General features: G+C 34.2%; 1 protein-coding gene across 1 annotated transcript; it reads right to left on the bottom strand.

The window, feature by feature from the left end:
* Nucleotides 1–980: 980 nt before the first annotated feature.
* LOC149201913 (abscisic stress-ripening protein 3-like) lies at nt 981–2160 on the bottom strand. The gene is made up of 2 exons (XM_089399858.1): nt 1837–2160; nt 981–1413 (listed from the first exon to the last, which is right to left on the bottom strand). The coding sequence occupies exons 1-2, from the start codon at nt 2038–2040 to the stop codon at nt 1228–1230; spliced, it is 390 nt and encodes a 129-aa protein (XP_089255984.1). The 5' UTR covers nt 2041–2160; the 3' UTR covers nt 981–1227.
* Nucleotides 2161–22385: the final 20225 nt, after the last annotated feature.

Below are 22385 nucleotides of genomic sequence, written 5' to 3'. Positions count from 1 at the left end.
TTTTGTGCATTGATGAAATACAAAAACATATAAATAAGTTAATTGAAAGAGTAATAATCTTAGCTAAGAAACTTGCAAACCTTGAGTTCTAATAAAGAGAGTGATTTATAAGACACTATTTAGGTCAATTCTTCATCTAAATAAACATTCTTATTTTACTTTTTGATTATATATACTATTAACCACCCAAATACAATCATAAGTATGGATGAATTTAATTTATTTAACAAATTATTTTATATATATATTTTTAATTAAAAAACTTTATTTAATTTTTTTAATGAAACTGTAAACTTTACCAAACCTAACAAATGAGATAGAGATGAGTAATATAATTAGTATCTAATTTATAGAAATAACAAGTTAATCAATTTGAAAATTTGGTCACTAAATCGTAATACCATACTGCTCACACTATTCTTTTGATTGAGAAAGCCATCCTTGTATGAATTAAATTTACAATAATATAAATATGTTAGGCATAGTCAAACTTCTCTATCATATTAGAGTTAAGAGATGTTAGCCTGATGTTTCTTAAAAAAAATTGGGCGTTAACTAGTTAGTTAGTATACTGACGTGCTGATATTCAAATATAGGTTAGTTCTTAATATTCAAATATAGGTTAGTTCTTAATAGAGATGTCATAGGTTGGTTCGTAATAGAGATGTCCGTATAAATATTATGGCCATTATAAATTTACTACCACAATCATATTAAATGACGGCTAAACATTAAAATGATGACATGCATCAAAACACGATATATAAATAGCTTTTATTATAACATTATACTTTACAAATAATACAAAAATTACATAACTACTTTTGAGACGGGAACGTTCTTTCAAAATAAGTTGAACTTTGTTTTGCCGGTCACTCTTAATTATATTTCACACTGGAATTTGTAACTTGCGAAAATAAATAGATTAGCAAGTAAATATTATTTATGCGGGGTGTATTAACATGCGAAATTGTTGCGCGGAAGAAAGGATCAAAGCGAGAAAAACGAACGAGGTGATTTTCAATGTTCATACATAACTCTGCAAATAATTGAAATGGCGCTGAATCAGAAGCTCCAGACATTCTACTTTCATAACAATATAATATTCGCCATACAGTGTTTATTTGGATTAGCGGACGAACCATCCAATAAATGAACAAATTATCTGACTGACATGAACACATTTATTATTTTAAACGAATACATGATGCCCGTGCGTGTGGGTGGCTAAAATAGATGGTGGTGATGTTTTTTTCCGTGAGCTTCTTTTGCTCGCTTCTTCGACTCCTCCCTCTTGTGATGTTCATGGACGGCATATCCCCCTGCTCCAACTGCAACTGTGGCCGCAATCTTTTCTTGCATCTTATGTCTCTCTGCGTGTTCCGGATCCTTCTTTACTTGGTGCTTCTCATGCTGCACACATGTCAAATTACATTAATATACAGACTGACTTTCTTACGTTATAAAAATCATCGAAACAATTCTGGTTTTGGGCGTATTCTAGTTTATGAAGGCTGTACAAAATACAAGAAACAATACAGGGATATATATTATCCCATGAGTTGATCTGATTAGATACGATTAACATCGTGGAGGACCTAAATATACTTTACTGGATATGACAATTTAGAATATTTCTATCATTCTGGTTTTGGGCGTATTATAGTTTATGGGGACTGTACAAAATACAAGAAACAATACAACGATATATATATTCCATGAGTTGATCTGACTAGATACGATTAACATGGATATTGAGTTGACCTAAATATACTTTACTCGACATTTGGATATGAAAATTTAGAATTAATGAGTAAAGGATATAATATGCAGTACCATTGCAAACGCTCCCGCAGCCGCTGCTCCCATTTCCCCCAAATGTCCCATACGCTTATGATGCTTCTCGTCTTTCCTTGCCCTCTCGTATTCTGATTCATTCAACTTATACGTACTCGCTGTGCCGGAGTAAGGAATCCCCGAAGCGACGTTCCTGGTTTCCATTTCCTTATGATGGTGGTGCTCATGATTCTTGTGACCCATCTTTTCGAATGATTAGAAACACAACTGAATTCGATAACAATCGACGAAAATGCGGAGAATGGTTTGTCGCAATAGTTTAAACTTAAACGCTTGCCGATGAGATGAGATGAGATGGGGAAGGAACATAGTGATTGTTATATAGAGCGGGAGTTGATAAGAACCTTCGCTATTAAGCAAAGAATAACGCGTAGAAAGCGCGGAAGTCAACAGCCCACAGCCACCAGAATGTTCTGGGTGGTCAAAGCAGAGGAACAAGTCGAGCACAGTGCAGCGGCCGTTGAGTGTGAATTAATAATTGGTCAATCGAAACGCGTGATTATTGAAAGCGTGGGTGCAGGTGTGGAGAGCTACACAAGAAGGCGCACATGAAAGTCTCAGTATGAGTGTTGGTTTTAGTATAGACGCGCTTTTTAAACGCGGGTTCATCCTCATCCACTGCTAAACGCACAGGCGTAAGCTTTAAATTTAAATTTAGATGAGAAGGCGCACAGGAAGGTCTCAGGATGAGTGTTGTTTTCAGAATAGACGCGCTTTTTAAACTCTTCATCGTCATCCACTGCAAGGTCTCAGGAAGGCCTCTCTGAAATGGGAGAGGATGAGTGTTGTTTTTAGAATAGACGCGCTTTCTAAACGCGGTTCATCCTCATCCTCATCCACTGCTAAACGCGGGTCTTTCCAATTGTTTTATAGTTAATTAAAACTATGCCGTTCTTCAAGTCGTGGAACATCGAATTCTTTGAGTCGAATCTTCTAGATTCCGATATAAGTCTCACACACGTGTAACCTTTAAAATTTAAATTTTGACAATAATAAATTATATATATATATATATAATTTTAAGCATAATTTAAATAATAATTATATTAATACTCTCGTCAGTACAAATAAATAACTTTTTATTTCTTTCCTAAAAACGTTTTATTAATAATAATTTTATATAATTTAACTTTTATATTTTCTTTCAAAATATATATTACCAATTTCTAATTTTAATCTATCTATATAATGGTTTGCTGTAAGTACTTTTTTTTTCCATATTATTAATAATATTTAAAATATTTAATTAATGTAAATACTTCCTTCTTCGTTTGGAAAATGGTATATATAGGGCATACTGGTTTCTAATGCGGTTATATGTTAAAACATACATTATATACTTTAAATTAAGTAAGAATAAGTATATTTCGAAAAACACAATCATATTTTGAATATGTAAAATAATAAATTTATTCCAATTTTCCTTAATAGAAAATATGAAACATTTCGTACATTTGTTAAAATCATTTTTGTCTTCTTTAACGTCGCTAGTGTAATTTTGTTCGTTTACCCTTTATCTTCGGCAAAATGTCTTAATTTCCTACGAATCCAAATCAACAAATTCCACAGGGTGACTTTGCTCAATTATTTTGGATTAAAATCTATATTCATAGGCATTTCAAGGGATTTAACTCCATGTAATATTATTAGTTAAATATCATAAGTTATTATTACTATTATGGTTTAAAAATCACTACGGTTGATTTAATAATTTTAAATGATTTTTTTAGTCAATATTAGTTAATAATTATCTTTAAATTTGATTGAGAAAATTAAGAATCAAATAGAGAAAACTTTCACTTTCCCTATTATCTAGGTCTACTTCTAGATTTTATATACAAGGGAATGCATGCCTAATGAATTTTCCATATGACTATGTATAAAAAATAAGTTAAGAAAAATATTTATTTCCAAAGTAAATTTCTTTTTGTATCCCCACACTACTACACAAAAAGAGTATTTAAGACATTTAAAATTATCATTGTTTCAATATATTAAATTACTACTACACAAAAAGGGTTTTCAAAACATTTTAAAATTATCATTGTCTCAATATATTAAATTATTACTTATTGGTGGGAAAAAATATCATAAAGGGATATTTAAGACATTTGTTTAAGACGAAACTATCGTTTCATCTTAAAATTATGAAAAAATATCATAAACTGCGCAAAAAGGGACATAAAGCAAATAAAGAAGAGACGAGGTTAAAAAGCATGAGAGTGAAGTTAAAGAGTATGAGAACAAGGTAGATGTGACTCGCAAGAGATAAGGCACAAACGAGGTTAAAGAGCATCAAAGCTTGGTAGATGCAACTTGAAAGGACAACACTAGTAGTGCCACTATCAATTACGTGACTGGCAAGAGATACGGCACAAACGAGGTTAAAAAGCATCAGAGCTTGGTAGATAAAACTTGCAAGGAAAACACTAGTAGTGCCACTATCAATTACAATGCCTCTTGATCCATCTCTAACTTGAAACACACGGGGATGTATTGGCAAGATCCGACACTTGAAACTGATTTCCTTCACATCCAAATAATAAAAATGTTCACCTGCGCTCATTGCATCCATGAGAGGCTCAGAGTTGCATGTTTGTTGAAGAACATTGAGCTATATTCAGTAGAATTTGCAGGAGTAAGACAATATGATTTTTTGTGACCTATCATGTGGCTTAACTGAGAAATTAGTGAAAAGTTACCCCTATCAAGCCCCATTATTCAAGCCTCAGTAAACCCTTGGTTATTCAATGCACACTCAAATGCAAAGCCTTCGAATTTTTTGGTGCGCCTATTGACTCGTGTCAAGTTTAGGTCATCCATTGCCATTAAAGTGAGAGGAATTTCAAGAGTCTATATAATCACTGAGATAACTACATTGAGAAGAGATTGAGGAGTTCTTATAGGGAGGAGCTTGTGCACTCTATTGTGCCTACAATTCTCCGCATATCCGACTTTTGAAGGTCAGAATTTTGAATGTTTGGGACCCATTTGCTTGAAACAAGTGAGTAGAATTACCTAGATTGGCATTTCTATTAGAATAAATTGAGCATTTGACATAGACGAATGTGCTTCTTGAGCTTGTGTTGTATTGGAAGGTAGTTCAAACAAAGTGAGTAGTGGTGAGAAAGTGTCAGCAAGATGTAAAGTATGGACTCATATTGTTTTTTTATAGTGTTACAGATGTATGTGGGAACCCAATGAATCGTGGAACTTTTTAGTATTGGGAAAAATATTATGAGGAGCAGAGGAGCACAAGATCCCTTGCTAGGAAAAATATTGTAAGGAGCAAAGAAGCACAAGGGCTCTTGTGGGGAAGAAAAGTATTATAAGGAGCAGAGGACCATAATTGTCCTTGTGGGGAGACATTGATGGGTCCTCATGGTCAAATCCATTCAATTCTTATCTTTAGTTAGACATAGACAAGGCGGCCTACAAAATCAGATATGGAGAAGATTCCTCAGCCATCGAGTAGAAAATAGATTAGTTCAAATGATTGCCATTTCTCAGTCATTGTTTAGTCTTCCTAATCTATGTTTGGTATTTCTAACCTGATCTAGGTTCGGTCTTCCCAATCCGAGCTAGGTTCGTGGGAGATGTTGTTGCAAAATGGAGCTAGGTTCATAGGATATTTTGTTGCAAAATTAAGGGTACCTGTAGACCTTGCTCTATCCAACGTCTGCATGATTTTTAACAACCACGAAAAGGGTTAATATTTTGTCAATATGGCTAGAACTCAAATTATGACTATTCGTTGCATGTTGAGGTATGGAACCTGAACTAAAATTGGGGTTTCATTTCTTAATTCTACATCTTGCTTGAATCTTCTCAATTTTTTTTCTATGCTAAAACCCTAGGAGATGACATTGATAGAAATTTCCCTTTATGGGCACCCATCTCTATGTTTTTTGTTTATTTTAGAAGCCTGAAATGTCTCTTTTATATCTTGATCAACATACATTGCATATTAATTAGACAGATCTAGAGCTCATTAAGTTGGGTATTTTCTATGAATATTCACCTCTACATTCTTTCCCTTAGAATTCTTTGTGGTGTTATATTTGCTTGAAATGAAAGAGGCCTCATTCCTTTTTGAAATGTCATTTTGGTCATGCACACCATAGTGAGAATTGGGGATAGAGGAGCTCACGAGTTAACCAAGGCTTCGTTAGAATTTTGGGAACTGAAACCGAGCATATTTCAGTTGCTTTTGCATGACCTCTGTCTTAAATTTTTCCACAACCACTTGGAAATAATTTGCAAAAATTGTCTTGCATATTTTGAAAAGTTGGTTGTTAGGAATGAACTGCATACATTTTCTAATATCTTGTACTTCCCCTTTCTATAGTTCTTTTTTTTCTTGGGCACAGATGAAACAATGTTTAACTATCAAAATTATACCTTTTTAATCTCTTAAACTTCCACTCTTTGTAATTCCTTCTTTGGTTGCACGAAGATCAAACAACATATAACCTTCAAGTGGCCTCCTTCAAAACTAGCCCACCTTCGTGAATACGACCTTATGTGGCTCTTTCACCTATAGCAAGGAAGAATGTGAGCTTCGACTTTGTGTACCATTTTGAGAGCCATACAATGATATAAGCATAAACATACTATTGGTAATAAGTGTGATCTATATTTGTATTTCTTACAATGATGTTGGTAGTAGAATCTTTCCTAGAGTATTTTTTAAGAATTGGGCCTCACAGGATGAAAAAGATGATGAAGAAATGATGTCATGTCTATATGAATTGCTATATATGGTCATACATAAGAGTCTGATTTGTTTTGAATCAATATATAATTGGGCTATATGTCCTAGACAGCTTGGAAACAAGTTCAAATTCACAATCCTATGGTAAAATAACACTTTAAAGGTACATTCCATACTTGAGAATATTCCATTCAAGACAAATCAATGGTTTTTGTTATATTCATAAGCTAGAATTGATACAAATAGTGAATGCATAAAATTATTGCTTAGAATATACAACAAACCTTAATGCATTCACGTCCAGGAAATTAACTGTAAAAGAATGATTTGTTAAGGATATTAAAAGTCTCAGTGTCGAGAGTCTTCCTTATTGCTTTGTAAAATGGAAATTTTCTTTTCAAAGGATACTAAAATTTTCCCTTGAAAGTCTCCCCTACCATTCATGTGTTCCATGTTAAGTTGATTAAAACACCGTGATGATATCTAGATAGTATGGGTGGGGGGAACTTAGTATAATCCTCTCAAAACATATGTGTAACTTGCATGTCAACATACAAAGTAATGTACGTGAAAATTTATTTTTTTATTTGCAATATTTATCTGATTTCCATGCAAATAATGCTATTTATGCCCACGTGTTTCAATACAAATACCTGGGTGAACCCTCATGGGTATGATTGAATTCACTAGTAAAAGGTCACTTCTAGTTGTACATGACATACCGTCGATGTCATTCTTTAAATAATGTGAAAGATACAAATGAAATAATGTTGAAGAAAGTATTTGATGAATAGTTTCTATAGGAAGCAATAGGTGGGTGGAGATTTAATTTGAAGTTAAATATTTCTTATATGACGTTGAAGATAAGTTCCCTGAACATAGTGAAAGTGCCACATTTTATTACATAATGGAATTAGAAGGTCAATAAAGTTTGCTATTTTTTAGATTTTCTATTTATTTAGAAAGTTGACCATGAATTTCATGTCAGTTCTTAATTACAAGTTGGAGAGAAACCTTGATTCCCATTTAAATTCAGCTATAAAAATTAGAACATGGTTTTGTAAAATTCTGACAAGGACCAATGAAAATGAAGAGCAAGAGATACCTGAAAGCCATTGCTAGATATGATACCAAGAGTTATTGGAATTTTATTGATAGATGCTTGTATATGAAGAAATTTCGGACTAATGAACATGGATAAATTATACTCCTGGCATGCTATCTGAATTATGGGGTGGCTGATTCATATATGTTTTTTCCTGTTAGTGTTGTGCCTAAAAGTTTGTGGTAATGATTACTTGTGTTTTGTGTTTTTTTTTTTTATTTGATATGTTTGTGATGTACTTTTATCACATTAGTTTAATATGTGGGTTTTTTTGTTGCAAGGGGATTCCATTTTGATTTTTCAAAGTCCTAGTCACATCTATTGCCTACTGATGCTGAAATTTTCACGAACTTAGTTTCACTCTAAATATGCAACTAAAAACAAAAAAGGCCCTATTAGAGGATGGCGTGTAAGGATTTACCTTGCATGTGCTCTACAAATGACTTGATTTCACTGATGAACCCATTGTAATGAGCTATTACTACTTTCCATTGGGAACCCTATTTGAATAACCGACAATAACTCAATATTTTCTTTCATATGAATGATATGTGTCTGTTGTCACCTTGATCTTCATGCAGTTATATGGATGGATTCATATCTTTTGAAATGGCCAAAAACAGTTACTATTTTGTCACCTGCTAGAGAATCCTTAAACATGGTATTTAAATGCATTCAACTTTTTAAGCCTTCAAAAAGTTGAAGGTATATATATTTATTTTTTGATCTATTGAGTAAATGGATCCTTGCACACATAAGAAGTTTGCATATACTTTTCACACATCAAATGTTCCATTTATTTCTCTTTTCTATAACTACTTTCTTTATCTTCTTATGTGGTGCATGTGCTTACATATATTTTGGATTGACATGAGAAAAATCTAATTAGTTACAAGGGTGACTATGATACTTTTGAGAGAACTTGAGATGAACAAGTCCTCAATCAACAAAAAACTTTTTAGTCAAATAAACACACAAAGGATTATATGCAGATTTATTTTTATTTTTCTATATGTTAAGTAGGTCAAATCTGATGAAAGTCTTGAAACTATTTTCTCCCTAGCAATGTTTTAGAATTGATAATTTTTCTACCATGTTGTGATATTTAATTTTATACTAATATATTTACCTAAGGAATAAAATAAGTTGCATGTGTTTTTCTTGTTTCTAGGATTTCATTGATAAGTTCCAGTACAATGCAAAGAGAATTTTAATGAAGGTATTGTTAATTATACTTTGAGGTTGTTCAATGGGAATTGATACATCATTGACATACAATATTGTAATTGTGTATATATGCCCTATTTTATCTTTAGAGTTAAGCCATTCTTGATGAACATCGATAACATTCATTTGGTCAACATGCACCCAAGTGATAAATTTATGAACATTGAGGTCATATTTGTTGATGCTTTAGGGTTTGAATCACATTGGTCATATGGATGTTATATAAAGGATCCATAGTATGATTCTAATTAGTGATACATACTATCATTTGTTTCGTTATGCACATTTAATTTTCCTATTTTGTTTCATGTTGATGCTATGGCCTGTATTCTTGTATATACTGGTGAAGGTGTTTTCAAATTTTGTCTTCCATCTTATGTAAACATATTCACAACTTCTACTACATTGTGTGCATATATAAATTTGAGTTTTATGCCCTTGAAAGTAGACCAAGTGCTGCAATTATCAGTTTCAGATTTGATATTCCATTGTTTGGGCTGCATTTAAAAAATTCATGCTAGTTTTTCCTTGTTACTCTACATTTTTATTTACATTTTTCTCTTAGAATGTAAATCTAATTGTAATTCCTTAATTTCTCATAGTTACGCGAAGTATTCAAGTAATTATACTTTCCCAAAATATCCATTTTCCTTCTACTTTGATCTCTCTTTTCACTTGCTTTTTTGATGCATTCAAGATGTCAATAAGCTGCTAATGCTACCAGCAATCCCTGCTCCAAAAAATATTTCCTCAATTTGTGGTTAGAGGAAATTAAATGTCCTATAATTATGAATGGAAAACACATTTCTATTTGGATCCTCAAATCCTTCTCTTTGTGCTAATCCTTACACCAATTTCCTGATTTCCTCATTCAAATATTCTCAACACTCATTTGCAACTAGAATGTATTGAGATTCATAAACATCATTCTCCAAAATCTAAACTGTAATCTTGTCAAACAAAGGCATTATATAGGATTAACCAACAGTAAGTCAATCCGTAAACTTTTACCATGAAGTAGTCCTTTCTTTCTACTTGGTATATCTCTTTGTAACTATATGTGCATAACCATCACAAAAATTAAACAATAATTATTGAACACCATTGTGTTGCAGGAATCAATCTTTCCATCACATTTGCACTTCCTCCAAGTTTCGTTAAGTTATTTCAACCACAAACTACAAGAATATATTTTGTTGAGAAACTCATTCTAATTGATATCCCAAGGCTCCTTCTAGGTCTAAATACATTCTCACTATAAAAAAATTATATGCTACCATATACGAATTTAGCTTAAACCCCAATTTTCAATGATTTGATCATGATTTGACCAAAACATTTTCAATGATCGTGTTGGGTATGAATTCCCAATGATTGATCATCGCTTCTTGTAATAGTTCCTAGGAGTTGGGATATTAATATTTAATACATTTACTAACCAATTTGTGGGTACCCCACAACTAAACTTCATTTTCATATGTAGTACATAGTTTACAATCATCTGTGTTATAGACACATTGTTTAAATCTATCGTTGTAGAGAATGTAACTTCCATCGCTCGATTTTGATGTCATATGTGAACAAAGACTTGGATATAGCCATAAAATCAATTTAAATAATATCAATGTTGATCCAAACCACACACTCAAACATTCTTCCACTTGAGAGTGATTTTCCCCACACATCACAAATTATCTAGAAAACTAGCTCTCGTTTCCCAAGAGTTTTATTCTTACTTGCAACATCTTCACAAGTAAATACCTAGGACTTGAGTTTGCATGAACTGGGGAATATAACCTACTTTACTTTAATGTGTCTCTATATCTCCAATTAGATTTCACCCAAAAGGGTTTTTCTAACTTTTATATTAATGGAAACTTCTCAAAAAAAACCATGCACATGATTTCCACCAACATAACCTACATAGATGTTTCCTTGCTAGGACTTTGCTCCCAATTCTGAAAAAGTATTTTCAACCTTCTTACATGAATCTAATATTACTGTAGCTGATACCACTAAAATTCAATTAAATTTTGGAAACCCTGCATTCATAATTTGTACAATTCCCAAGAAACCTATTTGCATTCATTTTCCTTACAAGAAACACATAAATTCCCGAGCAAAAATATCATAAGGTGACCTGCGCATGGAGACCGAAATTGTGTTTGGTCTTAGTGTTTTTTGTGGATCAATGTAGTCTGCAATAGAGATCTCATGTGTTGATGAGGGTAAATTACCATCTTGCTTTACTCCTTATCCTCCCCTTCATGCTCATTTCCTTTTGAGACTCTCCATAATCCTCTATTTCCATTTTTTTCCCCTCTCCCTTCTACTCTTCCTTAAATTTTCATTTCATGCTTGAACTCCTTACACCCCTCCTTTCCACTTTTCCTACCCACACTCTCTACTTTCCCTTCCCTACACTCATCTCTATGATTCTCCTCAATTTCCACTCATGTTGTTTTATTTACCTTCTCCTACTCCCCCTCCTTCTTCGACTCCTCACACTCCCTACTTGCCATGAAACACTACTCCAATCTCCCTATATTCCTCCAATAATGTAGGCTCATGACACTAGAACATATTCCTTCCTAATAAAATATCAAACATGATAGCATAGCTAAAAATAAAATCATAAATAGATCAAACGTATGGACACAAATAAGAAATAGGAAATAAATCGTCTTAGAAATTCTTTTGTGCTAAATTATATTGGTAGTTTAAATTATAATTATATTTACGTTTTTTATTCATCTTTTCCATTTAATCCTTCATCCTCCTCTCCCCCCATTTTACTCTTCTCATTTCCTTCACCTATTCTCTACTTCAAAAAAAGCTTTCAGTTCCTATTCATTGTCAAAAATACTCTCCTACTCTCTCCACAAAGCTCCATATAAACTTAATATCCCCTTCATAATAGCCAATGACCTTAAATGAAGAAAAAATATTCATACTATTACGAAATTCTACACGGTTTCCTTTTAGTCCCTCTATTAAACAACTTAAATGCTACATAGATTGACCTAACTACCTCCATGTGCACTTTGATGTTATGACCCATCGAACATTAAATGAATCAAAATAAAAAATTTAGGTGTAATGCACATTTCTTTTGTCTAGAGTTGGATGATCTAGTTACTTGGATCAAATTGAAAAAGGAAAAATGGAGGTAGACTTGGTTATAATTACAAAAATAAAAGGAAGAAATAATATGGCATGGGATTGTGGACTCATACATCGTTACTGACTTAACTAAGTTTTAATGAATTAGCTTCAACGTATGAGACATAAATATGAATTTTCTCTATATTTATGAAGGGGATTGAACATCTACCTACCATAATATTTTAGCAATGAGAGAAAACATGAGGATCATGTTATTTGATGCCCCTACATCATCTTAAACCTAAATTCCCTAAAATACTTATAGTCCCTCCCATTCTCCCTTAGCCTCTCCCTCACCCCATCTCCCTTCAATCCTCCCACACCTTCCTCATGCCTCACCATCCCCTTCCTCCATCTCAATATTATTTTCCCCAATTAAATTCTCCCTTTCTTCCACCATAATTCATCCCCATCTTCATGCTCTACCACTACACAATACCTCTCCCTCACCTCCTCTCCTTTTCCTCATCCCCTTACCCATATGCCCTTCCTTTCTACCTCCAATGTCTCCATGTACTCCTTCATAAATCCCAACCACATATCCCCCTTTCCCTTGCATGATCATACACCTCCCTCACTATTTCTCTAACTTCACATCCTCCCACATCCATGTCCTTTGTCCTTCCTCACACACTCTATTAATAATCATCACATTATCCTCATGTTCCACCTTATTCTTCATCCTTAACATTATTCCCTCACCCTCAACTCCGCAAGATCCATACCTTCTCATAATAACCACCTTGTCAACACTTCTCTCCTCCCAAAACTATTGTACCAACTCATGTTCCCTTCATTGTTATTACCTCTTTCCTCTTCCCCATTTTTCTCTCACCTACCATCCATCAACACCCACACATTTAATAAACTTAATCCTCCCCTCTCCCCTTCCTCTCCAAACTTTGTACTTCCTTCTCACCTCAACCCCCATCTCCACCATATCCTCCTCTAGCTACACCAATCCCTTTCCTATGTTTATTCATTATTCCTACTTCTCCCTACAAACAAACTCTTCCTCTTCCAATCTCCTCCTTCCCACTTCTATCTTTCCAAACACTAGCAATATCATTTTTATCCTCTTCTCCCATAATACTCCTCGCCACTTGCATGCCCAATCCTCCCTCTCCCACAACACCTTTTGCTCCTCATCAACTCAAACATATTGCCTCCTTTTCTCACAATACTTGCCTCCTTCACTCTCTATAACTCTCCCAAACCCCTCACCCCTCTATATTTTAATCCTCTCCATCAACTCCCCCTTTTCTTCCTACAATCTTTCACTCACCACTCATCATCTCCATCCACTCCTCTAACAACTACCATCTTCCAATTCCTTTTTATATTCCTTACGCTACTCTCTCACTTTCCCTACCTAATTAATATCATACTCCTTGCACTCTCCTCTTCTCCTAACTCCCTACACCTCATCCATATTCTCATATTCATCTTTCCACCTTCACTTAGTCCTTTCTTTACCCCTCTTACATGAGAACTAAACAATTAATGTCATCCTCCTTGGCAACTTCCCTTGCAATCTCCTCTCCTCTCCCTTCCACGTTTTCCATATTATCATATTCACTTTTCCACCTTCACTTAATCCTTGATTTTCTCCTCTTACTTGAGAACTACAAATCCATTTATTCCTCTTCCCTGCCACCCACAATTCCTCTCTTTCCTCTTGCTTCACTCTCCTCCCCTTTTTCTAATAACCCCAACCTTCTCCCTTTATGTGTCTTGTTTTCTATTCTTCCAAATTCACCCTCCCACATCCATTGCTCATCCTACCACGCCATTCCTCCCTCCCTTTCTTCTCACACCCCGAAATCCTCTTAATAACCCCTTCCTTCTCCCTACTTATACACTATTCACACCAAATGCCTCCACTACATTACATCAACCCTACCGTCATGCACCCCTTACACTATAACATATATAAAGAAAAGTGCTATATCATAACAACATCTTAGATAGTTAAATTAGAATAGGTCAAAAAGTAGTATGGCTATAGTTACATTTATTGGTAAGTGCTTTAAATCAACCTGTAGTAAAAGGCAATGGGAAATTTCCATATAGACTCTATAATCATAAAACAACAAATGTGTGTCTTTGAAGTTTGAAACATCCATAAATCAAGGAAAAAGGAAAAACATATACACTATAACATATATAAGGAAAAAGGGTTACATCATAACAATATCTTAAATAGTTGAATTATAATAGATTGAAAGGTAATATGGCCATGATTGCATTAAGTGCTTTAAATCAACATGTAGTTAAAGATAATGGGAAATTGCCATGTAAACCCTATAATCTAGGGTACAAATATTACACCCATAAATCAAAATAATTATGTCTTTGAAGTTGAAAACATTCTTAAATTAAGGAATGTACCAGTAGTTGAATTCGACTAAGGCTAAAAATCACCAACTTCAATCATTCACATGTAACTTCACTTCCTTTAAAAACCAATTAAACTCAATATGTAAAAATAGTACACAAAGCTACATAATTTCATACAATATAATATAACTAATATTTTGTTTTACTAAGATGTTTTTAAAGATGATATCTTCTTGGAGGCCCTTGCATTTTCTTGCATTGAGGTTTGAGAGCCATAATATTTCTATGTTTAAGATACTTATAATATAATTTTGATGCATCAATATCATCCAAACAAAAACTGACACAAAATAATTTATACCAAAGCATCTGTCCTCCCGTAATATTCACCTTTGTATTTGTATTAGGTAGGCTAATTAATAAAAAATTGAATTGCAACAACTCCGACAGGAATTTCAGCGTAACATTGCATCTCGGATTGGTTTGAATAGTATCATACTTCATTCCATTTTCAATTGTCGGGATCTCAATGCCAAATTATGTAAGAGCCCTTTCATACATATACCTAGATGGAGCTAGAAAAAGTAAAAGCGGATGTTACCTGGCCAATAACTTCATTGACTTTCTTGGAAGCGGAGAACTTGGGAACCAAAAAAGCTTCAAACGTTTCGCCTCCCAAGTTGGATGGGAGGATAAAGGCAACGAACTACCTCACTCTAAAACATATCGATGGATGAAGCCTGATCCCTTCAGTTCTTTCTTTTCCGATAAGTTCTCTTCTGTTAGCGTAGCCAGCAAGTCCCAGCAGGGCTATTTCCATACACTTCAGTGATCACTTCGCCATTTCCTTATTTCTTCCGGACAATTTGTCAGACACTACCATTCTTTTTGGCCATTTCTCCATTTTCCCCAGCGTGGTCCCATGTCTGGGACTGAGCCACTGCTGGTGGTCATGTTTCATTCAGATGAGATCCTCCACAAGATTACCTATTATGCAAAATCTATCTCGTTGCCAAATAATGTAGATCCACACAAAAGATTATGAAGTAAATTGCATACAGGCCAAGAGCATACAATACTACAATGCCTTCCTTGCAATAGATATAAAATTGATGATGAAGTGTATGTGATTTTATGATGGCTAGTAAATTAATCAGCAGCAGAAGCACCCCAAGATTTTAACAGTTTATATAATTTGTTGTTGAGTTTGGTCACTAAACATTTAGTGAGTTACATAAGAATGTGTTAACATAATTCATTATCCCTGGATGGAAATCTATCCAAATTATTATGTGAATGGTGAGGGCAAGTGATCTGCATGAAAGCAACCCTTAAATGTGGTCTGATTTCTGTCAAAGATTCTTTTGGCTCAAAACAGCCTCTGACATCACAATAAGAACTAAGTTACAAAATTGTTTCGCAAAAACGTTCGTATAATTTGAATTTTTTTGCCATATTTTTTCCATCAGATAATCGCTAACTCAAACATCAAAACAACCTCTAACTAAAACTCAATTGCTACAATGGCACTTGATCTTTGAGAAAAAACGCACATAATTTATTCTGAGTTCCATAGTATGGACATAAATGTATCTTATTTTTTTACCCAGTATCTATAAATGCTACTAAATGTACCGAGTATAGACCAACACTGATGATTATAACCTGATGTGCATAAATTGATCAAACTTTCGATAGATATAGTTTCACCATATCATAGAGGAACGTGTATTTGTAACAAACACACCTTGGGAATCACGAGTCGCCCGAGAGAACCCACGTCATTGTTCCGAACATCCTTCAAAAGCGGAACTTGGGATCCGCTTTAAATTAGCCAAAACAGGCAAATGGATTTAAAATATCAATGAATTTCAACTCCAGTAAAATTTTCTTGCTCTTTAAATCTTCTTCGATTCTATAGCCGTTACAAAATTATAACCGTTAGATTCAATGTTGGGTAAAGATAGTTATTACCTTCCATACAAATTCAAATTCCGCCGTGTGTTTACCGTCGGAGGAGAGAGTGTCGACAATCACTAGTTGTCAATGCTGCAGCTCACTGTTGAAACCTCATCCCTTTATATTTATGTCTTCTAAAACCGCCGATCCATACCCGATCAAAATCAGTGTTCTTAGGGCGCTGTTATAATTTAAAGAAAAGCTAAAACCTTCGTTGAAAAGATAGTGTTATACAATTAGATTTAAAAATTCAGCTTTTGCATTATATTGTTTTTATTTTCTTAATAATAATAATATTTTAATTTTAACTTTTTAACATTAAATATTTTTTTTAATTTCTTTTAAATGATTATGATATAGTGTATTTATTTTAGAAAAGGTTTTTCAAAAATTAATTTAATTATCCATCATTATTAAAAAATTGGTAGAGATTTAATTTTTATGAAATATTTTAAAATATTTACAATAGTATATATAAATTAATGATTAAAATTTACAAAATAATTATGTTCTTTTCACCTTTTAATTTAATTGATTAACTAAAAAAGAGTTATATCAACGAGCCTTATATGAAACCCCTGTGATTTTTTTTTACATGTGTTATTGATAAATCATTATATTAGCATTAGCATATATAATTTAACTCATTTTATAGCTAGCAATTGCCCCAAAAGCTGCAAAGATACACCGAAAGAATAAAAAAATTGAGAAGATCATCTCCCCAAGAATAGAGCCAAAAATAAGCTCATAATTAAATTTTAGAATTAGAAATCAGCTACACAATTTAAAAAAATAAATTAATAACACAAATAATCAATAAAATTTTATTTATAAAATACAAATAACAATATAAATTTAATTACATTCAATATAACGATGACAAACATATATTAATTTTTACTAAAACTTTACATGCACACAAAATTTCTAATAAAAATATCTCTAAATCTACATCCTATTTAACTTTAAATATACAATTTCAAAATAATTATTAATATTTTCACATTTTTACATGCTAACATTTCACCCGGTTTATTAAGTTGATGTGGTTGTACTGGTTTGAGCACAATGTTTCTAAAATGGCTACGAAGACACGTTTGGCCTCTTGAACGAGATAGTGGAAATTCGTTCAGTGTGGGACTGACAAGGCCATGGCATGCAAACCACCTCCATCGTCGCAGGCTATTTTGATGACAGAGCCAACATGATGGAGTACGCACACAAAATCTCCAAATGAATTGCGCCCAAAGAACGCATTGCGGTCTACAAGGTTTGTTGGGTATTTGGTTGCATAAACCTGACCCGCCATGGTTTAGTGCTTGTGAACCTCGTAATGATGTGTCCGTGCCACTTGGACTAATCAAAGGTCACGTGGGTGTTATGTGGCACCCTTATGATGACTTCGCCTCTTTTAGTGGGCCAAAATTCTAATGAGCATAACTTTTGGTTCAAGACTCAGATCGAGACAAGATTTATATCATTGGAAAGCTCTCTACTAGCTAAGCACAATGGTTCTATTTATTTTAATTTTTGAAGGCTTTAGAAAATGATCTTGTTGTAAGCCCATATTCATAACAAACCTTAGAGATTAGGTAACACAGGTAACCCTCGCACAACCCAGGATGGACAAGGGGTTAGGAGTTGGCTTACAGAGATGTAAATCACAAATGATCTACAAAAGACAGTTTGAAATTACTTTGTCAACTGTATAAGTTGAATACATGGAGACACTCATCCAAGTAAGGAAGTTATTTGGCTACAAATATTGTGTTTTTGCAACAAGTTATATGGTTAGGTTATGACATTCGTAGCACAATCTTTTTGGAAAAGAACCCAACTTATCATTTTAAGATGAAGCATATTTATGTTCAACATAACTCCGTGAGAGAGATGGTTGAAGACAAAAAAATGTTGCTAGTAAAATTTGACACTTTGAATAATGTTGTAGATTCGCTGACAAAGCTTGTTAACATTAAGAAGTTTTCTTGGTGTAGAGAAACAATGGACATTGCTACCCTAGGCTATTGATCATGTGCTTGCTAAGCCTGTTGTGTGCAAATAATAGAAAAAGTGGGATAATTTTGAGTATGTGTTATATTCTTTTCATAATTAACCCATGTATTATACATTGGAATGAGAGCAAGGGGGTCACATGGAGGGTAGATAGACTCCCTTTCTCCAAAGGCTTGGGGGTGTGATCGTCAAGGAATTTTATTTTGGTTGTTTTAGGTCAATTGTGGCCCCTATTTGTGTTTTTCAACCACTATTTTTTAACCCATTGTAATACAATTTTGATTAAGGAATAAACTCTAGGTTAACAAAATAGGGTTTTGGATGCCATGGGATCTTATATTATATTGTAAATTGTCATAAAAATACAATGAGAGTTAAAGATATGGCTCTAAACATTTGTTGATTTTTATGTTAAGGGTTTATAGGATAAATCTCTATGTATTATGTGATTATGAATGGCTATATATTTAACATATTTGGATAAAATATTAGTTAGATGAACAAGAGATGGTTTGCAATTAATCTTTCAACTCTGGAAGTTGAATACATGGAACCACTCATGAAAGTAAGGAAGTTGTTTGGTTACAAATATTCTGTTTGCACAACAAGTTATAAGGTTAGATTGCGACATTCGTAGCATAATATTTTTGGAAAAGAACACAAATTATCATTTTAAGATGAGCATATTGATGTTCAACATGACTTTGTGGGAGACAAGGTTGAAGACAAAAAGTGTTGTTGGTAAAAGTTGACACTTTGAATAATGTTGTATATTCGCTGACAAAGTTTGTTAACATTAAGAAGTTTTCTTGGTGTAGAGAAACAATGGGCATTGGTACCTTAGATTATTGACCATGTTCTCGGTAAGCTCGTTGTGTGAAAAGAATACAACAAGTGGGATAATGTTGAGTATGTGTTATATTCTTTACATAATTAGCCCATGTATTATACATTGGAATGGGAGTAAGGGGAGGTTCCATGGAGGGCAGATTGACTCCTCTTGTCCAAAGGCTTGGGGGTTTGGTTGTCAAATAATTTTCTTTTCATTTTTTTAGGTCAGTTCTAGCCCCTTTTTCTGTTTTTCAACCACTAATTTTTTAGCCCAATGTAATGCAATTTTGACTAAGGAATATACTCTAGGTTAAAAAATTAGGGTTTTGGATGCCATGGGATCTTATATTATATTGTAAATGGTGAGAAAAATATAATGAGAGTTAAATATGTGGCTCTAAAAATTTGTTGATTTTTGTGTTAAGGGTTTCTAGGATAAATCTCTATGTGTTATGTGATTATCATTGTTCACTTTTATGTTTATAAAGAATCTATGTATGCAGTATTTTATTATAAAGCTCTAAAATTTACATAGTGTCCACACCAACTCTATATTGCATACCCCATTTCTTTGTACTTTCATTTCATAATTGAGTAGAGAATAGCCCTCACCTTCTCACACAATTTTTTTCCCTTAAAAAATCGTAATTTTATTCATAATGAGCAAAATTACATGTTGTAAATGCTAAAGAGCATATGGATATTATCTAATCATGTTTTCACAGAATTCATAAAAAACTAAAAAATTACAGCTAACCTATTCTTTTCTACCTTTCTTCTTTTCCACTTTCGCTAACCTCTAATGTTGGGAGTGGATGTTATAATAGACATTTGATTTTCTTTTGAATTCACTAGATATTCTTTGTCAGAATCAGATCCCTTTGATCCATGAGTTTGTTTGTTGCCACTTACTTCCATTCCTGATATATGGGACTCATGCTACTGCAAAGGGTTGTTCGGCCTGAGAATGCAGGCAGTGTTGTCATCTATCTCTTCCTTTTGTGTGTTGTTCTGGATGTTTTTTACATCCTTTTGTGCATTATTTTTTTGTTGTCTCTTCTTCTTCTGCTTCTTCTTCCAAGGGCTCTGTGCATTGCCAAGCTTTTTTCTTTTGTGTTGCTTCTCATTCCTTTCGGGGTCTTATTTAGCTTATGGGCACGCAATGTGAAGGTGACATATTTGTAGACATCCACAACATCGAAAATTCGTATTTTCATAATCTAGTGGTTGAGTCCACTGTATATTATTATGAATCAATATAATACAATCTGGTAGACCTTAGCTAAGGTCTACTTTGATGCATATGCTAAAAGTGAATATGCCTATTGTAAGTCTATCCGCTACAATCTTGACAAATTTACCCAGGGAGTTCCCAATACCTTCTAACACTTTATGATGCCAGAAGTGTAGTGGGAGGTTGTGTAACGTGGCCCATACATGCATTTTTGATACCACCATTGTATTGGCATCAAAACCTGGGAACCAATGGATCATTAAAAGTCCTCCTTTGCCCCAGAACCATGGTCCCTCATTGAGGAAATATTCCTTATGTTGAACTGTGTTGAATATGACAATAAAAAACCCCTTGGAACAGAAATGAATTTGACAATTTGGAGTCCATGTGGAAAATATCCATTGGTGCAGAGCATCAGATTTAGGCCAAAAACCATTAAATCTACATATGATTTCTTTGGTATAGAAATATGGATATAGCTCATTTACCTCAAGCATTCAGATTGTTAAGGCATGAGTCTGAGATTTTTATTCCACAATATAGGGCCTTGGTAGTTCTGGAGGTGATTCTGGTTTGGTTTGGGATTTTTCCTTCCCTTTGACTGCATCTTTAAAAGAGCTTGTTCCCTTTGAGTTGGTTCCAGAGCATGCACCTCGCAATCTCAGATTGAGGATGATGTTCAAATCTGAGACAATACCATAATCCTGTAGTGTGTGATCATCCTGTAAACTTTGTCCTGTATAAATCAATTTTTGCATGCATTCTGGTATGCCTATGTGAGTCTGGATTTCGTACTTTAATTCTAGGATTTGCCTCCCCTTCCTGATCCTCCAACAGACATTTCTTCCTTGTAGCATTTGATGAAGATTTGATTAGATCTAGATCAGTAGTGGGTGGATTTGTCTAAGAAAGGGATCAATCTGCTACCAATAGATCTAGATCTGGTGGATCTTGGCAGAGCGGTATCCTATCTCTTCCTTGATTTGCTAGACCTGGGCCATGGAATCTTTGCAATGGGGCACACGCTGATTCTGTCCATTACATGTGCCAATGTTCCACGGAGGAGTCAAGTTCTTTATAAGTTGTTAGGGTCAGCAAAATATTATGTGTTCCCTAGGTTCCCAATAGTGCTTCCCTTACATACCCTACCTGGCATTTTAGGGTTGTGATCCATAGTAGCAGAATGCATGTAAACATGATCTGACCTCTAGATATGGCTAGAAGGTTATCCAAACGGTCTTTTGGATGACCAGATCTATTAGATCTTTGGCAGATATCAAAATGTTGTTGGGAAAGGATCAACCCGAAACCAAAATTAGACCATGCAGAAGAAAAAATTCCAGATTCATGCTAAGGACGCGTAGGAGGCATTCCGTTCGAATCCAAGTTAATAGTTGCGAAGATGTGCAATTAAACCGAGAACAACAATTGCAACAAGTATAAAGGGGAGGGGCAACTCCCCGTAATGTGAGTCTGCCCGACAATATATTATATCAGTTTTTCAATAATACAACCATCAAGTATACTTGACAAAACTCCAAGTCTATACTTAGAATATTTTACAACCAAGGCATAGAACAACCTTTTACAATCATGTGCACCCTTGCACAAAGAGAAGTGCTCACCCGAGCCACTTATACCTCTCTACCAAGTCCTGCACAAATCTGCATCCAAACTAAACCCCGGCACGCTTGCCTACACCTCACCCGGCACAATAATACACCAAAATTGCACCTTAATAGAGCGCATGAGATATGCGCAGCTCTATCTCTTCCTTGCGCAGTTTTACCCCTCACTTGTGTGTAGAAGTGATGATCCAATTCGTTAGTGAACAAATGAGCTCAAAGCTCTTTACATTTATACCATTCCATGCGCATGTTTCAAGGGGTGTGCAACCCCATGGCCGACCCCACAAAGTTGGCACTCATGCCCACACGCTC

The sequence above is a fragment of the Pinus tabuliformis genome, chromosome 2_1, assembly GCF_031772625.1.
Source record: "Pinus tabuliformis cultivar Carrire ecotype Pingquan chromosome 2_1, CPIR1, whole genome shotgun sequence".
NCBI classification, from domain to species: Eukaryota; Viridiplantae; Streptophyta; class Pinopsida; order Pinales; family Pinaceae; genus Pinus; species Pinus tabuliformis.
This window is presented reverse-complemented; position numbering and strand designations above follow the sequence as displayed.

Excerpts from the sequence above, each read along its gene's own strand:
- LOC149201913 (XM_089399858.1), bottom strand. The coding sequence starts at position 2,040 with ATGGGTCACAAGAATCATGAGCACCACCATCATAAGGAAATGGAAACC. Across the intron at positions 1,414-1,836 it reads CTGCGGGAGCGTTTGCAATG|CATGAGAAGCACCAAGTAAA; the intron begins GTACTGCATATT and ends ACATGTGTGCAG.